This window comes from Mandrillus leucophaeus, unplaced genomic scaffold, assembly GCF_000951045.1.
Source record: "Mandrillus leucophaeus isolate KB7577 unplaced genomic scaffold, Mleu.le_1.0 Scaffold460, whole genome shotgun sequence".
Classification (NCBI taxonomy): domain Eukaryota; kingdom Metazoa; phylum Chordata; class Mammalia; order Primates; family Cercopithecidae; genus Mandrillus; species Mandrillus leucophaeus.
In genome coordinates, this window is record NW_012104921.1 from 669,021 (window position 1) to 696,590 (window position 27,570).

A 27,570-nucleotide genomic window follows, 5' to 3' on the forward strand; every position below is an offset into this window, starting at 1 on the left:
TTTGTTGCAGTAATTACCTAAAATATTTTGGACAATGAACTTTGGAGAAAGTCAGCAGAGAATAATTACTTTTATTTCAGTTGTAGAACATAAATCTTTCAAACTTTTTTTCTTGAATAAAGTCCTCAGACAGTAGGTAGTCATTCAAATCTCTTTAGTTTTAAGAATTGATTTAAAATGGGAACCAGAAAGAAATATTAGATCCAACCATTGGAATAGTTGGATTCATCTTTTTTCCTTCACACAGGTCCTCTGGTGATGTTCTGGAGACATTCAATTTCTTAGAAAATGCTGATGACAGTGATGAAGAAGAGGAAAACGACATGATTGAAGGCATCCCAGAAGGAAAAGACAAACATCGGATAAATAAACACAAAGTAGGAATTAGCTTTTATATTCTTATTAGCTATATATTCATATAGTTGGAATAGGAATTTTTTTTTACGTGTGTGCTATTACCATTTTTTAAAAAATTATACTTTAAGTTCTAGGGTACCTGTGCACAATGTGCAGGTTTGTTAAATATGTATACATGTGCCGTGTTGGTGTGCTGCAACAGGTGGGTAGGTTTAATTGTGGGTATTTGAGATTTTACAGTTATGTAAGAAAAAAATGACGATGTTCCACAAAAGTTTCTGGTCTGCAAAATCAGTTTTCAGTTTTTTCTTGGACACATTCTGTATGTATAACGTCTATTTGAGTGAATAGGGATTTTGATCCTTTTTATTTATTTTTTGTTCTGAAAGGTAAAGCACTATTACAATTATCACAGCTATGAACTTAAATTAGTTACTATGCCATATCTCTATGAGTGAAGGGCTAAGCATGCAGTTTCCCATTTATGAGGTCAGTTCAACATAACACATCAGAATGCAAATAAGTGACTGGTTCTTTAGTGGAGGACTAACTGTGAATGTACTGTAATTTAAGAAGTTAACTGCTCTTGATGATTAGCACTTAAACCATTTTTAGTGCCACATTACTTAGATCAGTCTTGGCACAGCACTGTTGAACCATTTAGCTAAAGTATAATTTGGGATTTGTAAATTACATGGGAAATCTAAAATTTTGGGTCCAAGTAATTTTAAAATGGGTGTGTAAATGTAGTTATGTGACGATATTAAAGCATCCCTTTTCCATTTAGGATAAAAGTAGTTCTTGGTTTATATTCTATTTACAGATAGGTAATGAAGGTTTAGCTGCCGACCTAACTGACGATCCTGATACTGAGGAAGCACTGAAAGAATTTGATTTTTTAGTGACTGCTGAAGATGGTGAAGGAGCTGGAGAAGCACGGAGTTCGGGGGATGGCACAGAATGGGGTAAGATGATAAAGAAATAGGGGGTGGGAGGAAATCTAGCCCTTAATGATGGATTATTATTAAATATTTTATGTGGAATGTGTGTATCAGTGTATGGTGGCAGTTAAACTGAGAGCAAGGGGAAGTGGTATTGAATAATAGCAACGTATTTTGTACCAATTTATTTAAATTTGGTGACTAAACTTTAATATATATGGCTTTTGGTGGATTTTGATTTTTAGAATTTGTCTGGATTTAAAGTTGAAACATTTAATTGATTTGGAAATCCAATTTCTTTCCTTTTAGTAGATTTTTAAAAATGTATGTATTCAGTTTTGAACATTCCCATTGTTTCATTTGATATTCTAGATTTAGGACGATTTAACACTCAGTATGTCCATATAGTATTATCTGACTAATTACTAAGAAAGAATAAAGCTACTCATCCTGAATTATAGCTCTATATTGAGCACAATTTAATGAAGATACTACACTTTATTACCTATAATATTCAGTGTGCAAAATGTTAGGGCCTAAACTTTGGAAGTGGTACATTGTGTTAATAATGATTCAGCCATAACTAAGAGAAAACCATTCTCTATCTGTACATGGTTAAAAACCCCATTAGGAGGTAAAATAAGTGTAAAAAATACTTTAAATGAATAGCTGGCGTCCTTAATGTTTTTCCTAGTAAATATGTTCATGCATTCCTCATTTAATATCGGCATGTTGTCTGGTAGGTAGAACAAAGTGTGTTTACTGAGCTTTATTGGAGAAGGTTATTATTTATTTTATTATTATTTTTTTTTTTGAGATGGAGTCTCACTCTGTCGCCAGGCTGCAGTGCAGTGGTGCAATCTTGGCTCACTGCAACTTCGCCTCCCAGGTTCAAGTGATTCTCCTACCTTGGCATCCCGAGTAGCTGGGACTACAGGTGTACACCACCACACCCAGCCAATTTTTGTATTTTTAGTAGAGGCGAGGTTTTACCATGTTGGCCAGGATGGTCTCGATCTCTTGACCTCGCGATCCACTGGCCTTGGCCTCCCAGGGTGCTGGGATTAGAGGCATGAGCCACCGTGCCCAACCTGGAGAAGGTTATTTTAATGCATCAAAGTTTTGCTTAATTACAAGCAAGAAGAATAATCACTAGATTTTTTTTTAAAACTACTTTGATAGCAAACACTTCGCTTTTAAAAGATGCCTCATTTATGTGTTTAAACCAAATATTGCTAATAGCAAGAGAGAAAAAACCTAATATATGGTACATTTATTATCTTGATATAAAAAATGAATCAGGTACTTAAAAGATTTGAATTTTGCCACCAGTTTTCTTATTATAGTTCTTAAGCATTATTTTCAGACCTTCACTTCTTTCTTCTTCTAAATGGAAATAGAAGAGACACATTAATTCAAACATGAGAAAACTCCACAATTACCTTCTAGACTACATTTTTGTACTTATTTGAAAATGATTGTGTTTTAGAAGAGTACCTTTCTTCAAAATCAGCATTGCTCAGGAGAAACAGTAAAAATATTTAACTTTTCTTTTAGCTTCTCTGTGCAGACAATCAATGTTGGAAATACCTTTTTCCAGTATTTTCAAAAGTATTGCTTTTTTCCTGATTGTTTTGTAATTATATAAATATATAATTATTTTGTAATACAAGTGTGTTTTAGAAAACTTAGAACCTACAAATACATGTGAAGATGAATATTTTTTATAAGCGTGTGTATATATATTTATTTATTTAGTAAAATAAGGCGTTTGCTCAATGTTGATTTGTAATGCACACTTTTCACTTAACACATGGTTCTTCTGCATCCCCCCTTTTGTTTTTTTAAACAGGATCTCGCTTTGTTGCCCAGGCTGGGGTGCCATGGTGCAATCTTGGCTCACTGTGACCTTCACCTCCCAGGCTCAAGGGGTCCTCCCACCTCAGCCTCTTGAATAATTGAGACCACAGGCGTGTGACCACACCTGGCTAATTTTTGCCTTTTTTTTTTTTTTTTTTTTGTAGAGACTGAGTTTGGCCATGTTGCTCAGGCTAGTCTTGAACTCCTGGACTCAAGCAATCTGCCTGCCTTGGCCTCCTAAACTACTGGGATTACAGGCATGAGCCACCATGCCCAATCAGCATCATTTTTAATAGCTGGATAACATTCTGTCAATAATGTGCCATGATTTTATTTAACCAGAACCCTATGATGCACATTTAGATTATTTTCATTAAAAAGAAAATGATCAAAATATTTATCGAGTATCTTTTTAGCTAAATCTTGACACGTACTTACTCCTGTTTCCTTAGCCTAAAGTTGCTAGAAATTTAGTCAAAAGGATAAAGAAAAAATTCAGGAATGTAATTGGTATGGAATGGCATTATTTCTTTGATAATAGTTCCCATATTATGTACAACTGATTGGTCCTTCTGTCTGAAGACTTTTGATTGTAGAGCAGAGTTTTAAGACAACTCTCAATACTTTGCTTTTTACTATCATTATTTGACAGTGCTGGTGTCTCCTGTGTTAAGTGGAAATAATTGGAAAGGTCTCTTACTTCCAGACAAGACGGAAATATTATCTTTAAAACATTTTAAGTTCTTGATGAAGGAAAATAACTCATTTAAGTACAAGATGGTTCAAATAGTTTTTTTTCTGTGAGAAATGAAAACTGTCAAGTGATTTATGCAGTGTTTCCAAAGTTCTTCATCTTTACTCAACAAGATGTCATAGTCATTTTTTCCAAAGCAAAGACGATGAATATGCAAACACTCTTTATATTTATGGAATTCGTTTTCTAAAAATTTGAATATATTTATAAATAGGAAAGTGGTAGCTTTCAGATTTTTTTTTTTTTTTTTTTTTGAGACAGTGTCTCACTCTGTTACCCAGGCTGGAGTGCAATGTAACGATCTCGACTCACTGCAACCTCCGCCTCCTGGATTCAAGTGATTCTCCTGCCTCAGCCTCCAGAGTAGCTGGGATTACAGGCGTGTGCCACCATGCCCGGCCAGTTTTTCTGTTTTTAATAGAGACAGGGTTTCACCATGTTGGCCAAACTGGTCTTGAACTCCTGACCTCAGGTGATCCACCCGCACGGCCTCCCAAAGTTCTGGGATTACAGGTGTGAGCCACGATGCCCGGCCCAGATTTGAATTATTGAGTAAAAGAGCACTGATTTTTTAAAAATGTAAGTCTTGTCTTAATGAAACATACTCTGTAGTCCTTACATTAGAGAATCTAGTTTTTATTTTGTATATTAGCAATCGACAATTTATCTCTGACTTTGAATTTTTTTTTTATCTTATGAAACCACTGCCTTTTGGCAAGCTTTCTAACTCTCTTTTCAGTGTCATCTGTGTTAGATAGTCTGAGTTTAATATTAGTGATTTTTAGTTCTTCTAATTATCAAAAACAATAGTTGGCATTTCTATTTTGCTTTTTCTTTCGTGGAGACTAGGCATTTTAAGACTGTTCATTTATTGTCTCCTATCTTTGAAACTGATCTGTAGAGATTTATAGAACTACAAAATACAATTAGCACCTGAATGTTTGTACTTAAGTATAATGGATAAAGTATAAGTATATGCATAAAGTTAGTTACAAATTTATGCGACAGTTAATAGATGTGTATAATTCCTCTGCTTTGGTAATCAGAATTGCCATAGTAGAATTTCATGTTTTTGTGGGTTTGAGCTGTCAGGAGTCAACTTTCTTATGCATATTTGTGTTTTCTTTTAGACATAAAAGTTACCGTAAATGATTCAACCTCATTTCTTGGTATTTTTTCCCCCTAGATTTTTTAAAAACAGGATTAATATGTAGAAGATTATGCTGCCTCTTCCCTTTTGCTCTTATCTGTTTCTTATAAGCAATATCAAACAGCTGTTACTTACCAGGCAAGTTTCAGGATGTTGTTTGTGCACATATGCATTCACCAACCTGTTCTTTGCACTGCCTAAATTTACTTTTGTTTTCTAGATTTGAGATTATCTTGCAAGTAATATTTTTTCCTTAAGTTTATCCTTTTTTTTATTCTCTCTGCATTTTCACTCCACTCTCTTTGTCAACATTAGAGCTGTTCACAGTTTTATTCTCTCTACACAGGTCTTTTAGAAAACTGTTTGGCTCTTATTAAATTTTTCTCTTCTATCTGATTTCCTATATAACCTTTATACAACTTAAGTTTTTTTGGTCTCTGTGAGGTTTAAAAAATATTTGCTCATAATGTATCAATTTATCTTGCTTTAAGTAGTTGAAATTAAGAATTGTTAACTTCATTAAGATGAGTGCAAATGATTAATTGTTGAGATCCCATTTTTCTTAGTATATTCAATAAGTTTACAGAAGGATTCCTGATGCAGTGTAGTTTTCAGGAAACTTCATGATTTGAGTGCATGTGAATTGAGTAAAGTGAATTTTCTCTTTATAACTGTATTACAAACAGCATTACAATTTGTGGATTTGACAGATAATCTTAGGTGTAACTTTTAGTCATGAGTAACTTAGTTTCAAGTAATTCAAGTTAGCAAATTAATTTAAAGCTTAGGATTTAGCTTTTCACATACTGACCACCTGTGATCATAGGTGGTCTAACCATCAGGGAAAAAGTTACGACAATTGTAACAGGAAAAACTCAAGGTACAGTAAATATTTGCATTTCTGTGTGCCATTCAAATATGAGAATTTCTTAAGTTTGGTACGTATAACAATCTATAAAGGAAGAGAACGGCTTTTTATGTCTACTTTATAGATTAAGTCAGTGAGGCCTAGCGTGGCTCTTATAAAACTTGTGAGCCAGAATATACTGAATTATCAAAAACTTAACAAGTCAGGATGTTAAACTTCCTTATAACATGGCTGTTTTAAAACCACACAAAGGAAGGAAAAATCCTCAATATTTAAAATAAGTCTCAAAGACTTAATTATTTTTATGCTACCTCTTTTTAGTGCTGTTTTTCCTCTAGTTGACTATGAGTAAATTTTCTCAGGCACAAGTATTTAGTTAAATATGGATTTATTATTCAGCTAAAATAGCTCATGTAGCTTTAGCAGATGTACAGCAATGTATGTTTTCACTTCTCCATGCTGATCACTACTTTTATCCTGAAAAAAATATCAATTTTAAAAAAATTCTTCAGTGGAATTTGAGTTTTGTTTTTTTGTGTTTTGTTTTGTTTTGTTTTTGTTTTTTTGCTAATCTTAGTTGTAGACCAATGGAAGAAGGTAATGAGATGTTGAACTATTTGGGTGGGTGGGGGCAGAGGTGGGACTTTCTGAATGCTTTGTATGGATTATTCAAGACATTGTATTTTTCAACTTATGTGTATTATATTGGACTAGAATGCCTCTCCATTAGTACAGTTAATCCTGTGCATGCAGAATCAGTATGACAGAAGGTGCATGAATATTTTCATCAATGAAACAGCACTTAACTTTCTAGCTTGCACTTTTCCGAGTAGTTCGCATGTATTTCATTCATTTGCTTTTATGATGCTGGCTGAATAATTTTTTATTAACATTTTTATAAAGATGCAGTGATCTATTTTTATTTAGATTTCTAATGTCAGTCTATTGAATGAATGATAACCTTCAAATTTGTGGTTCATGAAAATGAAGCACTATTTAACTGTTGATATTAAATGTTTAGAAACTTACGACATGGGCATTTAGAGTTTGAGTTGTGAATACCAGAATTGAGACTGCACCTTTAAAGTATTTTGAGTATATGCTATTAGTACATTTTTTTATGATTATGTAAAGCTATAACAGTTTACTGCCAACAGCTTGCATTGCCAACTGCTGATTTTTTTTCTTTTAATAATATGCTGCATGTAGATAAAGATGACCTCTCCCCAACTGCTGAGGTTTGGGATGTAGACCAGGGACTAATAAGTAAACTGAAGGAACAGTACAAGAAGGAACGAAAGGGGAAGAAAGGGGTGAAGAGTAAGTGCAGATTCTGACTATTATAATTTTTGTATACCAATAATTAAGAAAAAAATTCTTCAATTCTGTTTTTTTGTGTAACTTAATTTTTTGTTTCAAAAAGGGGGCAACTAACTTTAAACTTTGTCTGTTGTATAATTGAAATTTGTTTGTATATAATTTAGGATGTGTTACTGATCAAGTAGAAAATCATTTAAAATATATGGGAAGGGTAAAGGAAAGATTTTGAGGATTGTTTTTAAGCTTTAAAAACTTTACCAAATTGTTAGGAATATTGACATTGGAATAAAAAAATAAAAATTTGTTCAGAAGGGAGAAAAGTATAAATTTCTCCATTTTTGATACATAGAGTATAGCTACAAACAACTCATATCCAGGTTACATTTCTTAGTTTGGGAATCCTTACCTACAGTGAGTAGGAAAGCCCTTTCTGTAGTTTCTGCTTTCTGGTCTTAATCCAACCACAAACAACAGCAGCAGCAAGAAGAATCTCTTGGGTAGTTTTTTTTGGCTACTGTGATGAAGGAGACCAGGAGTGGGAGGTTAGTGGTGGCAGTAGGGTTTGTTTAGTCATTGCTGGGTGTCTTGGTGCCTGGATGTATTTTTCACTGTGTTGTATATTAACCAATTTACTTATTAAAATATAAATCCGCTACAGTACCTCTTTTAAAGTAGCAATTCATTTCCATTTGGTGGTGCAAACTTAAAAGTTGCTGCTTAGAAGTATCTTCAGATCTATGACTGTTAACTAGAGAGACTTGAAACTTATTTTGGGACTCTTTTCAACTGGGCATTGACCCCTCCTAGTCTAACATGTTGACTATATAAAGGAGAAAATAGTGTGAGAAAAAGGCAAAAATGATACAGACATTCTTTTTGTGTTTCTTTGATGACAAATACATTAATATATAAAATGGCAGGTGTAATAGAAACATGTGCGAGTTTCTTTCAGTAAAACCTTTTTTGAGTGATTTCATTTACTGTGGAGGCTAATAAGTGAAGTTTTGGGGGTTTCGCCTGTTACACAATTTTCTTTTATAACTTTATGATAGCTTTTGTTATTGCATGTGAATTAAAAGACTATATAGTGAACAGCTTATTGTATTTAAAAACATTTGATACTGGGCTAGGGTTGTGTTTAGTTCTAACATCATTTACTTATAATGCAAGCATTTTGAGTATAAAAGTACGTTTGCATGATTGACTATTTTAGAATAGACAAAATGACATTAGAATTTTAGGGTTTAATTTTTTTTTTTTTTGACGCAGTCTCACTCTGTCGCCCAGGCTGGAGTGCAGCGGCGCAACCTCGGCTCACTGCAACCTCCGCCTCCTGGGTTCAAGCGATTCTTCGGCCTCAGTCTCCTGAGTAGCTGGGACTACAGGCACGTGCCACCATGCCTGGCTAATTTTTTGTATTTTTAGTAGAGACAGGGGTTTACCACATTAGCCAGGATGGTCTCAATCTCCTGACTTCGTCATGATCTGCCTGCCTTGGCCTCCCAAAGTGCTGGGATTACAGGCATGAGCCACTGTGCCCGGCCTAGGGTTTAATTTTTTTTTTTTAAGGAAATAAAGTGGTTCATTTTACTAGTGGATTGCTTATTTTATATATAGTATCAGAAACTGGCTTAATCTGCTAAAGATTTTTTTTTTGGAAATATTAGATAACGTTGCTTCTAATTTAAGATGGAAGTATCCCATTTTCCCCCTCTGATAGACTATGACTAGACCTATATCTTTTTGAGGTCTGCAAATAAGATGTAAGTCAAGGTCTTTTTTAGTTGTTGCTTTTAAACTTTTCTTAAAAATATTTTTAATTAAAAAAAGTATGTTTAAGTATGTTTAAGAAATATTAGAAACAGATAAACTAAAGCTGAATTTTTAACCCCTCATACAAATTTTAATTTTTTTAGAACCCGGTTTGGAGTGCAGTAGTGCAAATCATAGCTCACTGTAGCCTTGAACTCTCCTGCCCTCAAGATATCTTCCCACCTCAGCCTCCTGAGTAGCTGGGACTATAGGCACGTGCCACCACACCTGGCTAATATTTTATTTTTAAAAGGTTTTTGTAGAGATGGGGTTTCTCTGTATTGCCCAAGCTGGTCTCGAACTCTTGGCCTGAGGCCATTCTTCCACCTCAGCTTTTCAGAGTGTTGAGATTATAGGCATGAGCCACCATGCTCGGCCTTATGTTTTTTTTTAATTGGACCTTAATACACACAATATTATAATTTGCCTACTACCATCATAGAAAACATCATTTTATGTCAGCAAATAATTCCTTTGTATATGTTTGTGATTTTTTTTTTTCTTTCCAAACAACAAGAGAGGAACCCAGTATGTGAAATGGATGAAAGTGAACTTCTTTTATTGAATCAGTACCTGGAGACCCCAAATTCATAACTTAAGGCTTACATGTCTCAATAACATCTTACTATCTAGATGGGTATTCTGTTATTCAGCCCATTCCACTTTAATTTTGATTTTATATCTGTTTTTTCAAAAAAATGAATTTTGCTTATATAATCATCAACACAACACATGCTTGTTATTCAGATAATATAAGAAGTATACAGGAACATAAAGAAAAACTATAAAAATCACCTGCAATCCTACCACTCAGAGACTATTTGGCATATATTCATCCATCTTTTCTTAAAAGTCTATATACACAAAACCTCCTTCTTAATATTTTAACTAGAATATTATTGTTGTAATTTAACTCATTATTTCTTAATGTTTCACAGTCATTTAAAATACAATATTTGTGGATTTAACTTAGCTTCCATTAGTTAAACCTGTAGATTTGTTTCTAATTTTTAAACATTTTTTAAGTATTACTGTCTTTAAGGCTACTAATGTAAGTAGATATAGGGATAAGGTCTCTAGCAAAGTGTCTCAGGAAAGATAATTCAGAAATAAATTATGTTTCTTTTTTATACTTCCTTTATGAAATTTTGTAAATTAAAAAATTTTTGCTCTTGAATACAGAATTCAGTATGAAAATGTTGACTCTGAATCCTTGCCATGAAAATAGAGTTTAAGAAAGTAAAAACTTTTTTTTCTGTTTATAGATCGCAAACTTCTAATGATCTTAATTCAAATAACTCATCGTGTTAATACTAAGATATAATTTTACATGAAAAGGTAATTCATGAATTTCTTAGCATTTCTATTATCTAGTCCATGTTGTTATTCGGATGTTCTCCTTATGTAGCTTTGTACAAGATAGAATAATTCATTATCTGTAGCCTTTTGATTTCTTTAAATTTTTTTTTTTGCTTATAAATGACACATAATTATAAATATTTATGGGACACAGTGTGACATTTTAATATATTTAAACATTGAATAATGAAAATCAGAGTAGTTAGCATATTCATCATTTCTTTGTGGTTATAGCACTCATACCCTTTTTTTCTAGCTATCTTGAAATATAGAATACGTTATCATTAGCTATAGTCACCCTACTGTGTAATTAAACCAGAACTTATTCTACCTATGTAAATGTAAATTTGTATACATTTACCAACCTTGATTTTTTTCTTTATTCCAGAATTTGTTAATAAGTCACACCTACTGAATTAGTATAAGCTTCTACAGATTTTTCACCGCAGCGTCTTAGAGGGAAGAAAACTATTTGCTGACTTTACCATATGGAATCAGCAGATGTAATCCAGTATTTTTTCTTTTTCTTTTTTTTTTGGAAGGGAAAGAGAAAAATGGCAAGAATGCTGACTTTTTAACTTTGTAAAGACCCATTCAAGATTTGACTTTCAAATGGAAAGGCTTCTAAAATCAAGTGCTAAGTTAAAGTTTCTGTGTCTTCCAGCTTGTTCACTGCATCCCACTCTTCCTTTTTTTTTTTCTTTTTTTTTTTTTTTTACCTTGCCCCCTGCAAGAGGAAAAGGGGTTAAAAGTGACAGCCTTGCCTTGGAATGTAGACCCACTTCAGTATTTCCTTCTCACTAAGTGAGATACACAATATAATTCAGATGTACTTTATCTTATTAATACTCTTAAGAGTCAATACCATGAAACTAAAGAGACTTGATGCAGTTATTTTGGTCTCAGGCTTCACAGGGTTAAGCTTTCTTTTCCTTTTAACTTTTTATTTTGACATAATTTCTGACTTAAGAAAATTTTGTGAGAATAGTACAGAGAATTCCATATACTTTTCACCCAGGTTTCACTTTTCGCCCACCAAATGTTAACACTTTACCACACTTGCTTTTCCCTTTCCTTTCTGTAAATATATTCTTTTTTATTTATTTATTTTTTGAAACAGGCTCTCTGCTTCTGCAGATGGAGTGCCGTAGCACATCGTAGCTCACTGCAACCTCAAACTTCTGGGCTCAAGCAGTCTTTCCACTCCTGCCTCCCGAGTAGCTGGGACCACAGGTGTGCACCATTATGCCTGGCTAACTTTCACATTTTTTAATAGACAGGATCTCTGTATGTTGCCCTGGCAGGTCTCAAACTCATGGCTTCAAGTGATCGTCTCACCTCAACCTCCCAAAGCATTAAGATTTCAGGCGTGAGGCTGAGTGCAGTGGTTCATGCCTATAATCCCAGCACTTTGGGAGGCCGAGGCAGGCAGATCACCTGAGGTCAAGAGTTTGAGATCAGCCTGGCCAACATGGTGAAACCTTGTCTCTACAAAAAATACAAAAAAAATCAGCTGGGCATGGTGGCTCACACCTGTAGTCCCAGCTACTTGGGGAGGCTGAGGCAGGACAATCACTTGAACCCAGGAGACGGAGGTTGCAGTGAGCCAAGATCACGCCACTGCACTCCAGCCTGGGCGACAGAGGGAGACCATCTCAAAAAAGAAAAAAAAAGAAAGATTTCAGGCATGAGCCACTGTACCTGGCCATGGAATTTTTTTTTTTTTTAATCAGAAAACTAAGTTGTAGACATGTTGCTCTTTAAATATATTAGTATGTATTTAAACAAAGACATTCTGGTGTATGACCATAGTACAGTCATGAAAATCAAGAAGTAAACATTGATGCAATACTAATATCTAAGCTAAAACTCAGTTTTCTTTCACTTTTTAATAATTTCTCTTTTCTGTAATTTGGGAGGAGCTTGAAGTGAATTAATCTTTTGTAAAAATGTTGGGCTGGTAGCATTATTCTAACTTTTTAAGGTCTCCATTTGTGCTGTATTTTATATCTTAGTAAAAACATGTAAATCAGTGATTAAAAATCACACAGTGTGAACGAAGCATCTGAAATACGGAGGCTTTAGTTAGAAGCGGCTAAAAATCTTTTAAGACTTTCTTTAGTATTTGTTATTCCTTTTCAACATGGACAATTTAAACTGTGGATTATAATAATGTATTTTCCCTTGATAGGAGCTGTTATTCTTATAGCCTGTTGTTACTTTTAAGCTATATTATACCTATAAAATTTAAACTTACCAATAAAAGATTTTTTCATTTCCTTTCTTGAAAAGATGTATAGGCTTTCCCCATTTTAAAAAATTCACATTTTGGGAATATGTGTTTGCATTCCTGGTTCTTAGTGAGTGGATTTATCTTAATTTTCCTAATTATTCTCATTTATCCTAACTTTTCTGTCTCTTCTATGTATAGAATATGATTTTTTTTGCCATTTCCCTTCTTTCCTTTACTAGCATTGCAGAATTGCTATGCACCTTCTGGCCTGATTATCAATACATTTGAAAAGGGGGAGGTCTTGTAACTTTTTCAGCATTTCTTAAAAATCATAAGTGAGCTCCCCCGAGTCATTTTCTAATTTTTATTTTTTGAGTTTTGTATTAATATTTGTCGTTTGCTATTCCAGATCCAAGAAAACATGTTGTCAACAGGAAATCCAGTTTTTTAAAGTGTGACTTGAAGCCAGATATCCAAAATTAGGCATTTGAATACATTTAAGAAGAAATTACTCTTAAGTAGGCTTTTAAAAACACCTTTGCTCACACTACAAATTATCTGTGATGAGTAAGCTACTTCCGTTTAGCACATAGTACTAATTCGAAGAGCTCACAAAATAGTTATATTCTCTCTCCTCCCTCAAAGACAAAAACAAAATTGTTTCATAGAAAAGAGATGTTATTTTCAACTAGGCATGTGGTTTTATGTTTCTGACTTTAATTTCATTCTTTTTTTTTTTTTTGAGACGGAGTCTTGCTCTGTCGCCCAGGCTGGAGTGCACTGGCCGGATCTTGGCTCACTGCAAGCTCCGCCTCCTGGGTTCACGCCATTCTCCTGCCTCAGCCTACCGAGTAGCTGGGACTACAGGCGCCCGACGCCTCACCCGGCTAGTTTTTTTGTATTTTTTAGTAGAGATTTTTTTGTATTTTTTAGTAGAGACGGGGTTTCACCGTGTTAGCCAGGATGGTCTCGATCTCCTGACCTCGTGATCCGCCCGTCTCGGCCTCCCAAAGTGCTGGGATTACAGGCTTGAGCCACCGCGCCCGGCCGATTTCACTCTTTAAAAACAAACTATTCATGTCCTTTAACTCGGGATTTTTTTCTTTCAAGAAAATAACTTAGGTGTTTTGCCTAGGATCAGAATGTATCAGATTGATACTCTTTAATCAGTGCACTTTTTAAAACTGAAGAGTCACTTTGCAGCTGAAGTTATTTTTTCTTATTATTGTGATCTCGTATTTATTTAAGACAACAGTTGTGTGAAAGCTTTAATTATAGAAAATAGAACAGATCTAGCAAACATTACTTAACTAAATAAGCTAATCTTTTCCAGATTGTTTGCCTCCTAACAGTTTTGCTTCAGAATATAAAAGTTGATCAACAAAGGGAGGGCTTATTTGAGAAAGGGAAAATGTTAGATTTATTCAAAAGTACTATTTTACTTACAGTGATAGAGAGCATAGGAAGATAAATTTCATGGCATGAGCGTGTACATGTTAGAGTGGAATTTGAAAACGTAACAGTAGTCTATAGTTTGGCTTACAACGTGGCATAATTAGTATATTTTTCATTGTGTCAGTCCGTTTAGAGGATTATGCATTTATATAGGACTTTGTATTTGTTAAGAAGTAGGTGGGTGGTTTTCACAGTAGTAGAAAAGTTTTTCTAGCTGGGCACCATGGCTCATGCCTGCAATCCTAGCACTTTGGGATGCTTAGGGGAGAGGATTGCTTTACCCCAGCAGCCAATACCAGGCTAGGCAGCATGGTGAGACCATCTCTACAAAAATAAAAAATACAAAAATTAGCTGAGTGTGGTAGTACATGACTGTGGTCCCAGCTACTCTGGAGACCGAGGTAGGAGGATTGCCTGAGTCTAAGAGTTCAAGACCAGCCTCGACAACATGTTAAGACCCTGTCTCTATAAAAAAATTTTTTTAAATTAGCCAAGCTTGGTGGTACGTGCCTGGGGTCCCAGCTACTGGGCAGGCTGAGGTGGAAGGATCACTTGAGTCCGGGAGGTCAAGAGCCAAGGAGATCAAGGCTGTAGAGAGCCGTGTTTGTGTCACTGCATTCTAGCCTGGGTGACAGGGCAAGACCTTGTTTCAAAAATAATAATAAAAATTAAAAAATAAAAGTTTTTCTTGCTGTAAGAATTAGAAAAAGTATTTGTACTTCTATAAATTTCAGTTTTTGTTTAATTAGTGCTTAATGGGCCTTCAAATATGCCTTTAAATATTGATATTAATATTGTCTAGTATCCTGTTATACCCCTACAGTTTTCTCATTGCTGATAAGACTTCACATTTTTTATTTGAAATTGTTTTGTTGCGTTTATTATATTTAGAATATTGGATAGATTTAGAAAGAAAATGAAGACATTAAATTTGCAGTTGAAAGATGCTCTACACAATAGAGTAAAGACTAAATTGTGAAATCTGCTGTCATCTTTTGGCAGCGTTTGAGAAACTAGGATTAGAGCAGGGAAGTTTCATCATTTCCTCAACTTGGCACTGTGTCACACTGAAACTATCTGGCTATAGTATGTAAATAATATTATATAATTTGGGATCCTCAGTTTGAACAGTAGCTTCCATAATAGCTCCTAATTTCTTTCCCTTCTGTATCTTCCAGTTCATGTGTACAGGAAGATTTTGACTTTACATAATCTGTAACAAAACTTTGTCAAGGCTTTATTATGTTTCACATTAACTATCATATAATGAAATTATTTACAAGGTAGTATTTAATAAAGTCATTTTATGTTACACACAAATAAGAGAACATTGAAAGATCAACAAAAGCTTTACAGAAGAGATGAAACTGGTGTGGAGGAATGGGTAGAATTTAGATAGGCTGAGGTGCATGTTAGAAGATTAGAAAGTGTGTGTGTGTGTGTGTGTGTAGAAAGCATTCTCACCTTTCTGAGAATGGATGAGGACAAATATGACAAAATATGGCAGAAGTAAACTCGGTGAACACTGAAACTACATACGGAAACTGCTTTGACTGGAAAATGGAGGGAGTTTGTATTGTGGATCATTAAAAGATAAGATGGGGTAGAAAAATAGGATCAGATCATAAAGCCCATGAAAGGTTAAGTACATGATTTTAGTTAACTTTGATCCAGAGTGTTGAAGTGCTACTTGTGGTTTCTCAGTGAGGGGAGATATAATAAATGTAATAATTTTGGAAAATTAGTTGTAGTATATTAACGTGATTGAAGGTAAATGGAGCTCAGAGATAGAAGAACCGATTAGGAGTCTGTTGTAGTAATTCATAAGGTTGAAAGCCTTGATTAAAGTCAATAGAGAGATAAACCTGGAGAATACTTTAAAGGAAGGTTCTTTTTAAAAAAAAAGCCCCCACCCTTTTATAATTTTACAAGTTGAAGAAGAATTAAGATGTGGTTGCAGAATTTTAAGAAGCGAAATTAAACAAACGATGGTGGTAGTCATACAAGTGGGAAAGTTACAAATGAGAGCTATTTTTGAGAAAGAATAATGTTTATGTTCTTTTACATTGAATTTAACTGGTGGTTGGATATCCAGTAGACAGTTTTTTGTTTATTGGAGAATTTGTTTACAGTCATTTCTCTGTGGGGGAAAATCCTCAGGTAACACTGAGTTTCTTCATTATTATTAGTTAGGAAATTCAGACTACATAACATATTACCTAATCCAGAAGTAGAGTTGTTTAAGCATTTCTAAGAAATTAGGAATTACTGTAAAATAGGACCAATAAATGTTTAAAAGTCCACCTATTTCCACTAAATTTTACCATCTAATTGTCTGGTATTTTGTTAAGGATACATAGATGGGTAATAGTTCTTAGAGTTACTTACACTCAAATAGCCACAGTGAACTTAACATCCATTAATGATGACGTTAGTAAATATAAGGTCATAATGTTTGACCTTGGACTTACCTATTTTATTTTTTTAAACTTATGTAGATTATAAAGCATTGTCTTTTCAAAGTATTTTTTTCTGACATTCTTAAAACTTGTTTTCTTTCAAAATATATGGTTCAAAATAAATAATTCTGCTATTTCTAAAGTTCAGAGTTAAAGAATATTCTACAATACTACAGAAGCTTTTGAGTTTTATATGTTTTGGCCTGAATTATCCAGGCAACAGCCAAAATTCTTCCCTTACATTTATGGCTTATGACAGTGCTGACTTTTATATCATTATGAGAAACTCAGAGATCTATCTCATGGATAAATCAGGTTTTTCAGATTTGGGAAAAGTGAGAAAAACATTTTGGAAGAAATTGGGGATGATTTGTTAATGACAAATTTGTACTAACATGGCAGGAAAATATCCATGGAAACACCAGGTAAAGTTAATCGTTTGTTGCACCCTCATAAAAATTATTTGTACTTATTCCTTTGTTAACTTTTTTAAACAGTGAATTATGTTGAAAAGCCCTTATTTTATTCTTTATACTGGTAAATGTTAAGCTTAAACACCAAAATTTTCCTTTGTTTTAATGATACCTTCTGTGTCTGTGAGTTTACAGAACTTGAAAGAACTCTCTCTAAAGTATTTTATGGAGATATATATATATCTTTAGAGAGAGATATATATGTAATACATATATGTATCTTTATATATATATCTATCTCTCTCCACAGAAATAATAAATATTTAAACTCAATGTGTTCTGGGGGATGGTATGGAAAATGGAAGACATCTTTAATTTTCTGATATTTTAATAACTGAGACTTCTTAATAGTCTGTTTTGTTAATGAACTGGTTTTAGACGCTGCTGGCAAGTCAAGCGGTAGCCATTAAATGAACCTCTACTGCTGACATTAATTTACAGGGGCCAACAGGACAAAACTCTACGACATGATAGCTGATCTGGGAGATGATGAGCTGCCCCACATCCCTTCAGGAATCATTAATCAGTCTAGGTCAGCCTCTACTAGAATGACTGATCATGAAGGTGCAAGAGCAGAGGAAGGTACAGAATTTAGCTACCGTGTTTATTTATATTTCAGAAGACCTTAAATCCAAATCACATCTTAATATTGCAACTAGGCTACTGGTTAAAATGTTGATGATCATTTTATATGATCTTTAGAGAAGGTGTTGGGCAAGCTCTTAATGTAATTAATTTAGGGATTTTGACATTTCTGGCTTCTATTTCTTCATATTTTGTTTTCATTTTTAATGTGAGGAGGAGTTGTTTCCATCATAGGTGAATTCAGAGTCTTTTCTTTAATTTTAACTACAGATCCAGTAATGGGAAAATAGTAACTTACAAAAACAAACTTAAAAAAATACATATGGAAAAAGCTGCTCATTTTGTCTTATTGCTTAAATTTAGCAGCTAATAATAATTACCACTTACTAGAAGACAACTGTGGTGCCAGGCATTGTGCTTGGAACCTTTTTTTTTTTTTTCTTTCTTTCTTTTTTTTTTTTCCGTGAGACTGAGTCTCACTCTGTTGCCCAGGCTGGAGTGCAGCTCACTGCAACTTTCGCCTCCTGGGGTCAAGCGAGTCTCCTGCCTCAGCCTCCCAAGTAGCTGGGACTACAGGTGCATGCCACCATGCCTGGCCAATTTTTTGTATTTTTAGTAGAGATAGAATATTACCATGTTGGCCAGGCTGGTCTCAAACTCCTGACCTCAAGTGATCCGCCTACCTTGGCTCCCAAAGTGCTAGGATTACAGGTGTTAGCCACAGTGCCCAACTTGTTACTTTAAATATGTATTACTTTAAAAAATATGTGTAACTGTTGCCTCAATTAATCCTTTGAGAATAAGGCAGTATCATTATTCTTTAACTTGGTAGCAAGTATATGCTACCTAGTAATCAATTTTATAAAATTTGCCTAAACTAGAAATGTGTAGGAAATGAAAGTACTACTTAAACATTTTTTCCAAAATTGATTTTGGCCAAAGATATATAGGTATACTTGAATCATTTATAACTCTAAGTCTAGATGTTTATAAGTATTGAATCTGAGTTTTTAACCAAAGATTATTGTGACATATGAGATACAGTAATTTGGCATATATATTAAATTTCATTGATGTTATTGCCTTTGCTGTGTAAAGAGGATTTGTTTGATGTCCCAGTCAAAAAATTTTAAATGCATCTTGTTCCCTTTTAAGATTTCCCTAGTGGCACAGTTTCCTACAGTTAAATAATTTTGCATTTTTTTCCCTCTCATAATTTACCATTTACTTCACTCACCTTAAAAAAAAATCACTAAAATAACAGTCATTCAAAGCAAAATGAATGAAAAATAAAAGTGTCTGTTAATTTTTTCAGATCTCATTTCCACTATTGAGATATATTCCTGTTTTACTTTAGAATGAAAAATAGTGTCTGTTAATTTTTTCAGATCTCATTTCCATTATTGAGATATATTCCTGTTTTACTTCAGAAGTATTTTCTAAACTACACATAGCAACTCCATTTTTTTTTTTAATGCATTTAGTGATGATTTTGCTTCATTTTTGGTCTGTTTTGCCAAATATGCATAGCACAACTTGCTAAAATTTTTGTAATTAATGTACATTTAAACTGCAAGTTTTGCAGTTTAAGGCAAACCCATGTTAGCAGTGTGAACCCTTTTAAATGTTTCAAACCAATGACTTATGGTAAAAGCCAATCAAGGCACACTCTACACAAAAACCAGCTTAGAGCTCTCTATATGTGTTTGTTTATGTGTTATGTGTGTGTTTTAAAGAAAGAATATAGGTCAGTGATCTGTTTCTTGGTGCTGGGAGGAGGGCGAGGGGAGAGATTTGATAAGTGTGAACTTCATTACAGTTTTTGAAGTGTCGATCTTACTAGAATTTGTTATTTAAAGAGATGTGAGTTTGACTTCAAGCTAAGAAGGCAGCTTTGGAGTACATAATCTCTTTATTTTCAGTGGCACTGTCCAACTTCTTTACTTTTGAAGTCCATGTCCTACCTCATTTTGTAAAGAACAATGTCTGTTTTCTAGGAGTGGTACTTCAACATTACAATCTTCTAGACTGTTGTTACTAAAGACTTGAGACATATCACGTTGCCCCTGGTATAAATGGAATCTGTAACCTGGACTAAGTTCTTGGGAAAAAGAGTTCAGTATGTGAGCTACAGGTTTCCTTCATGATAAATGTCCATCAAAAGGAAGATTAGTTATAAAAATCTGAAAAAAACCTTGTATTTTATAGACCCATTATACTAGTATTGTTATATTACTTGATGAAATCCTTCTTAGGCCTCCTAATAAAATGTCTTATAATTTCCATCATTAAATTAAAAACTAGGCCAGGCATAGTAGCTCATGCCTGTAATTCCAGCACTTTGGGAGCCCAAGGCAGGAGGATCACTTGAGCCCAGGAATTCAAGACCAGCCTGGGCAACATAGCAAAACCCTGTCTCTATTAGAAAAAAAAAAAAAGATACCAAAACTAATTTTTTAGGCTGGTTAAAATAATTATATTTTTCTTTGAATTACTAATGACATTTTTATACTATGGGTAATTATATTACCATTAATAAAATGAATTTTTAGGATAGAAATTCTATCTGCAGGGAAATAAGGGTAAACAAATGAGTAGCTGCTGGGATTACCATATGCCACAGTGATGGGTAATATGGAAAGCAGAGAGAATAGTGTAAAAGAAGTTTTACACATATATATGTAAATAAATACTGAGTAAACAGAATAGCTTGCAATATCTACATAAATATGTCATGAAATATATGTGTGTGTATAGAGAAAAGGATAGAAATGTGGTCATATGATTAATTAGAAATGAGTATAATACTAATTTTTTGTTAAGTACAATTAATCCAAAACGTGAGTAAAACTAACATCCAGACACTTACCTTCACATGCTCCTAAATTGGTCAGTGGCTGATCAGAGATAGTCCTGCAAAATAATTCGTTACGTTAAAGTTATTTTATTGGGCTTTGTGTCAGTGAATGTTTGTATAATTGTGAGTGGGAAGAACTGTGGCATTTTAGAAACAAATTATGAGCTTAAAGTAAAAATATTTCTTTGTCTAGAGAAAAATGCTTTGGGTAAATGTTATCTAATGACTTTTATGTACTTATCCTTAAACATAAGTTTAAATTATTGATTTTATAGTTTATAGCTGCTTCTGGTATTGCCAATAACTGCATGCTAATAATTTGTAGGAAAAGATCAATGCTACAGATTATTCAGATTCATAAGTGTCATAATTGAAAGATTAAATACTAGTTAGGATCTCTATGTATATATTTTCTGTCAGGTGCTTTCAGATTCATTTTAGATCAAGTAACTGAATCAGAGCTGCATTTTAGAACCCTATTTGAGTCAGATTATATAGCTTACTTTGATAGATAAAATAATAAAATAACAAGATGTTTTAAATAAAGATGAATTTTATTTTGCCATAGTATACATATATGAATTATATCTTCTCAGAATTATTTCCAGTAGTATTAGTGATGATTGTCAAGTTTCATTACAGCTCTTGTGTTTCCTGTAGCATATTTATATCATTTTTCATGGGAATTTTTAAAAAATTGACGAACAGCTTAATTTTTTTTGTATAATGTTTCCCTTTTAAATTTGCTCATGAATTTTAAGTGTGTTTTAATATATTAAGTTTTATATTATAATGATTTGAGTATTTCTCCCTTGTTACCTTAATGTTAAATTTTTGCTTTCAAAGCATGTTTGAAATGATATTGAAGGTTGTTGCTTAAACTATGACTGTTACAACAAAATATTTAGATAATAGTTATTCAATTATGGCAGAGTTTAATTGGTTAATAGTATGTATAGAAAGGAAAACACATTTTAAATAATTCGAACTGCTAATATTAACATGAAAAGCTGTAATAATGCACATGATATAGTCAAGAAATCTAAGTGAAGCTCAACCTGAGTTTAGTTTGAAATTGAAATGGCACATCTGATCAGAAATTAAAACTCTGTGGTCAAGATTAGTTGCTTCATTTTAGAATGTCATGGTAACTAGAATGGGACATTAAAATAAAAATCATAGTCAAAGCTTTAAAGCCGGAAGACAGGCTGGACGCGGTGGCTCACGCCTGTAATCCCAGCACTTTGGGAGACCGAGGTGGGTGGATCACTTGAAGTCAAGAGTTCAAGACCATTCTGGCCAACAAGGTGAAAGCCCGTCTCTACTAAAAACAAAAAAATTAGCCGGGCGTGATGGCTGGCACCTGTAATCCCAGCTACTTGGGAGGCTAAGACAGGAGAATTGCTTGAATCCAGCAGGTGGAGGTTGCAGTGAGCCAAGATTGCACCACTGTACTCCAGCCTGGGTGACAGAGCAAGACTCTGTAAATAAATAAATAAATTAATTAATTAAATAAAGCTGGAAGATGTTCTGAAGTCCACATGGATTAACCTCTTTATAGAAAGGAAACTGACGTTGTTGGTGGAAGAACTTTTTCCTAGACCATTGCTGTTACTGAAGGAATCTGAACAATTAAAGCTTCATTCTAGTGAACTGATACAGTATATAGCTGACTGTAAACCATTTACATTTCAGTGTTTGTACTAGTTTTTATCAGGGACTAGAATGCCTAGTACTTCTTTAGAAAGCAAAAGGACTTAGCAACAACCTATTAACATTTAAAAAATGCTGTATGACTACTTTGAGGTCCTTGAGGTCCATGGTAGAGATTTCCCCCCATGAATAGCAAAAATCTGATATTTAACTCCATTGTTTAATCAAAATTTGTCCTATTTCTTATTTAACATGTAAACTATAGTTATAATTGTACTGAAGTGATAAGAGATTTAGACAAAGCTTTTGTGCCCCAACTTCCACCCCAGAATAATATATCTAGTACACATTTTATTTGTGGACAGTTACTACACCACAGTTCCAACACATTTGTTTAACACTGCTTAGTAACAGGATTTTTTGAGTAGAAGTGGGAAAATAAAAATTAATTATATTACTGAATATTGTAACTGTTAAGTGCTTAAATTTTCCCCACAATATTGTCTTGTACTGTATGATTTTTCAGCATTTAAGAAGCGGTTTTGTTCTTTATAGCTGAACCAATAACGTTTCCATCTGGAGGAGGCAAGTCATTTATTATGGGTTCTGATGATGTTTTGTTAAGTGTACTGGGCCTTGGAGACCTTGCAGACTTGACGGTAACAAATGATGCAGACTATAGTTATGATGTAAGTGCAGTTTTATTTTTAATTTTTTAATGATTTAATAGAAGGCTCCTTATTTTTTGGAATCACTTATAAAACAGAATTAATGTCAAGGTGCATGGAAAAGATAAGTTTGTGTCAATGTGTTGATTTGAAGTGACATGTAGTTTTTCTTTTATAACTACTTTCTTTGTGGTATTTAAATTTTGTTTTAGGTATTTTGGTGGATTAACTAGAAGTTTGAGATGATTAATATATTGGTCAATAAATACATCTTGAGTAGTCAACTCTCAATTATCTCAAATTAAGCCATATTTTGGTGTTAAGAAAAAAAATAACCTGAATCACTTATTTGCCTTCAGAATACTTCTTAAAAAGCATGTTTTATTTTTGAACTTTTATTTTCTTAAGGAAATATTTTAAAGTTTCTAAACATTTTAAAGTTAGCTTGCATCATTTCCTGAATACTTAACTCCATTAGAGGGATGGGGAGTGGATGGAAGGGATAGGGAGTCCAGTGTTAGAGGTGAAACTTGTCTTGAATTTAATTTTTCTAGATATTAATATTTCAATTGAGAGTTAACTATACCTGTTAGATCTTTATGTTAATTGCAGTTTTTCAGCAATTTCTTTTCTTTTTATAATGAATTTCTTTTTCTACATTTTATAGTTAACGTTAGCATGCTTTTTAGAGACAGCCTTTGGTGGGCTGGATTATTCTCATTAATATATTTTTTTAAATACATAAGCAACTAAATTCCAGTAAACTTTTGACTGCTTTAGAAGTGGTTTCACAGCCTGTCTTTACAGATGGAGAAATGTGAAGGTAAAAAGATAAACCTCTGTCAATACCAAGAATTATGAAAATGGGATAAAAATATTCTTAAAGGGTCTTTAGTTCAGACTTTCAGAAAGTACCTTAACTTGCTGCCTTTAAAAATTTCACATGTTAATAGATTTCCTAAATGACTTTACTGTTAATACTGTACCGTTGGATATTTGTAATATGTAATTAGTTTTCATGTAAAGTATTGCAGCAATGGTAGCAATGATGATTTTGTTCTCATCTGACATTTAATAGGAGCTTTGGGTTTAGCTTGATAGGTATAAACAGACTAAAGAACTCTGCATTTGATCTAGGCTATTTGTAAGGCAAATGAAATTATTCTGAGTTATTATTAAATGATAAAGATTTTTTAGAAAGTTTTAAAGGTACATTAAATTTCCACTGGACATTTTAGCCAAACAGTTTTAAATATGTGTGTTAAACACACCAAAAAGAAACGAATAAACACTCCACATGCCTTCCAGTTTACTACTTTCACCACTAAATATTGTGCTCTTTCCTTTTAGTTGCCTGCTAATAAAGATGCCTTTCGAAAGACATGGAATCCCAAGTATACACTACGTAGCCATTTTGATGGAGTACGGGCATTAGCTTTTCATCCTGTAGAACCTGTGCTGGTTACTGCTTCTGAGGACCATACCCTGAAACTCTGGAACCTGCAAAAAACAGTTCCTGCCAAAAAGCAAGTATTTTAATGTTAGCCTGGTGTATTTCTTCTAATTTTGCTAATATAAGTAATTATTCCTCATTATTGTTGCATATCTTTAATGCACACATTTGATCTAATGACTATTTAATATCAACCAGTGATTTATAGTTATTTAATTGCCTTCTCTTCCCCTACCCTTTTTGCCCCTCTTTTAGGAGTGCCTCTTTAGATGTAGAGCCTATCTACACATTTAGGGCCCACATGTAAGTTTTACTGAATTGGTATTTAATTAACAATCATACTTATTATTAAATATTATTTATCAGTCCTCAAACCTTGTAATTTTCTCAATGTTTTATATTAGAAAAGATGTATTACTTGAATAATAGCTATTTAATAATTGTATTGGTGAAAATATGAATATAATAGTACCATTCAGGCTAGATGCAGTAGTTCACGCCTGTAATCCCAGGACTTTGGGAGGCTGAAGTGGGCAGATCACTTGAGGTCAGGAGTTCAAGACCAGCCTGGCCAACATGGTGAAACCCCGTCTCTACCACAAAATACAAAAATTAGCTGGGCGTGGTGGCATGCGCCTGTAGTCTCAGCTACTCAGGAGGCTGAGGTGGGAGAATCGCTTGAACCTGAGAGGCGGAGGTTTTAGTGAGCCGAGGTCACCACTGCTCTCCAGTCTGGGCTGGCGACAGAGTGAGACCCAGTCTCCAAAAAAAAAAAAAAAGTACCATTCGTATGTACATGTTCTGTTAAAACAGTTTTTCGATATTACATAAATTCAGAGGTTGGGGGAATGGAGACTTGAGTTTCTTCTTGGAATTTATCAGTAATTTTTTTTTCCTCTCTTCCTACAATAGTGGCCCTGTTCTGTCATTAGCTATTAGTTCTAATGGAGAACAGTGTTTCAGCGGTGGTATTGATGCAACCATCCAGTGGTGGAATATGCCGAGTCCCACTGTGGATCCATATGATACGTATGGTAAGTAAAAGGATCAAAATGTATTTTTTTTTAACTGAATGGAGCTGACAAAAGTAAATACCTCAAATAGGATTACAAGGTTATTTAAACCTATGTTAGTCACCTCATTTTGTTCTTCCATTTGCTAATAAATTGCTTTATTAAAGAGAAAAATACCTTTCTTGACTAACTCTTCTAGAGAAGGTTCTGCCTGTTACTCCCTCTCACAGTACTCTATCTTCTTATCATTTATCACAATTTAATACATGGTATTAAATACCATGCCATGGGTATTTAAGCCTATGAATTGATACTTTCTCTGTTGTTAAAAAAAGTATATTAATTAAAGTGTTAATTTAGGTAGTAGGAACAAAAAGAAGAAGGAAACAAAATATAATCTAAGTAACAAAATTTTGAACTTAAGAAATAGTTTATATATTTTAAAAATATTAGCAAAAGACAGTGGAACCAACAGCAAGGGTGTAAATCATTAAAACTTTTTGGAGCCAAAAAAATTTTTTGTTATTCTTAGCTCTTATATACAAAAACATTTTTAATTTCAAAATGGAAAGAAAAAGAAAAGAAACCTCCTTTGACTTACAAATGGAGCTTTTAGAAATCTGTTCTACAGAAACACCTACCTGTACCTGTGTTCAAATATATTTGTAAGGGTATTATCAATAATTAAAACAAAATGTTTATGAACTCTTTGTTCTTTTTATTTAACACCACTTTGTGCCTACATTAGCTAGGCATTGTGGTAAGCACTATGTCAAGAAATAAGATTGTCTAATGGAAAGTAGAGACATAAATAAGCAAAGGGATGGGATCTGTGGTTACAAATTGTGATAAATGATAAGAAGATAGAGTACTGTGAGAGGGAGTAACAGGCAGAACCTTCTCTAGAAGAGTTAGTCAAGAAAGGTCTTTCTAAAATAGTGAGATTCAAGCCAAAATCTGAAGGATAAAAGGAAACTTTCAGTAAAGAGTTTTAAGCCAGAAAGTTATCTGATAAATGTAAGGTTTTAAAAAGGTAACTGTGTCTGTTGTGAGAAGAGTAAATTGGGGGTGAGAAGAGTGGAAAGAGAAATACCAGTTAGGAGGCTGCTGTCATATAGTAGTCTAGTAAACTAGGTGACAGACGACATTGCCAAGATTAGAGTGGTGGTAGCAGAGCAGTTAGAAGTGGTTTTAAGATAAACTGAGGGAGTATGGTAGAATAGACAGGATTTATTGATAAATTATGTTGAGTAGATAAAGTGATGGGTGAGTGATGCTTAATTTGATTGTATGTGTTTAACTGCTTTATTGAGATGTAATTTAACATATCACAAAATTCACCCTTTTAAAGTATACAGTTCAGACTGGACACAATGGCCCACTCCTATAATCCCACCACTTTGGGAGACCGAGGTGGGAGAATCACTTGAGGTCAGGAGTTCAAGACCAGCCTGGGCAACACAGTGAGACCTCATGTCTACCAAAAATTTAAAGATTAGCCAGATGTGGTGACACGTGCCTATAGTCCCAGACACTTGGGAGGGTCACTTGAGTGTGGGAAGGGTCACTTGAGTGTGGGAAGTCGGGGCTGGAGTGAGCTGTGATGGTGCCGGTGTACTCCAGCCTGGGCAAGAGAGTGAAACCCTATCTCTCGCTCTTTTTTTTTTTTTTTTGGAAACAGGGTCTCACTCTGTCTCCTAGGCTGGAGGGCAGTGGCGTGATCTTGGCTTACTGCAACCTCCGCCTCCCAGGCCCAAGCCATCCTCCTGAGGAGCTGGGACCACAGGTGTGAGCTACCACACTCCACTAATTTTTGTATTTTTTGTAGAAATGGTGGCCGTGTTGCCCGGGGTGGTCTTAAAACTCCTGAGCTCAAGTGATCCGCCTGCCTCAGCCTCCCAAAGTGTTGGGATGATGGGCATGAGCCACTATGCACAGCCACAAGACCCCATCGCTAAAAAAAAATTAAAAATAAAGTCTACAGTTCAGTAGTTTTTACTATGTTCACAAAGTTGTACAGCCATCATCACTAATTTCAGAACATTTTCATTACCAGTCCTGAGTGTTTGATGTGAGTAACTGAGCAGGTGATGGGAGCATTTATTGAAACAGAGGCAGAACTGGTGTAAGGAGATTTAAGATGGTGAGTTCAGATTTTAGGCATGTTAAAGGATGACAGTATCAGGTAATACACAACTAAGGAGCCCAAAGAGATCTCGATTGAAGTTAAAAACATGGACAGTCTTCTCTATACAGATGATACATTAAGCTATAAGAATGGGCAATGCAGGGAGAGGGTA

General features: G+C 34.1%; 1 protein-coding gene across 2 annotated transcripts in view; it reads left to right on the plus strand.

Annotated features, from left to right (window-relative positions):
- STRN3 (striatin, calmodulin binding protein 3) overlaps window positions 1–27,570 on the plus strand; it is a 134,012-nt gene that overhangs the window by 91,526 nt on the left and 14,916 nt on the right. The window contains exons 6-13 of one of the 2 annotated variants that reach the window (XM_011994756.1): window positions 248–377; window positions 1,181–1,322; window positions 7,140–7,250; window positions 17,483–17,623; window positions 22,692–22,825; window positions 24,155–24,330; window positions 24,513–24,560; window positions 25,170–25,291. In XM_011994756.1, coding sequence (XP_011850146.1) covers window positions 248–377; window positions 1,181–1,322; window positions 7,140–7,250; window positions 17,483–17,623; window positions 22,692–22,825; window positions 24,155–24,330; window positions 24,513–24,560; window positions 25,170–25,291 — 1,004 coding nt within the window. The remainder of the gene's footprint in view (window positions 1–247; window positions 378–1,180; window positions 1,323–7,139; window positions 7,251–17,482; window positions 17,624–22,691; window positions 22,826–24,154; window positions 24,331–24,512; window positions 24,561–25,169; window positions 25,292–27,570) is intronic. The other variant, XM_011994757.1, reaches the window with a different exon arrangement.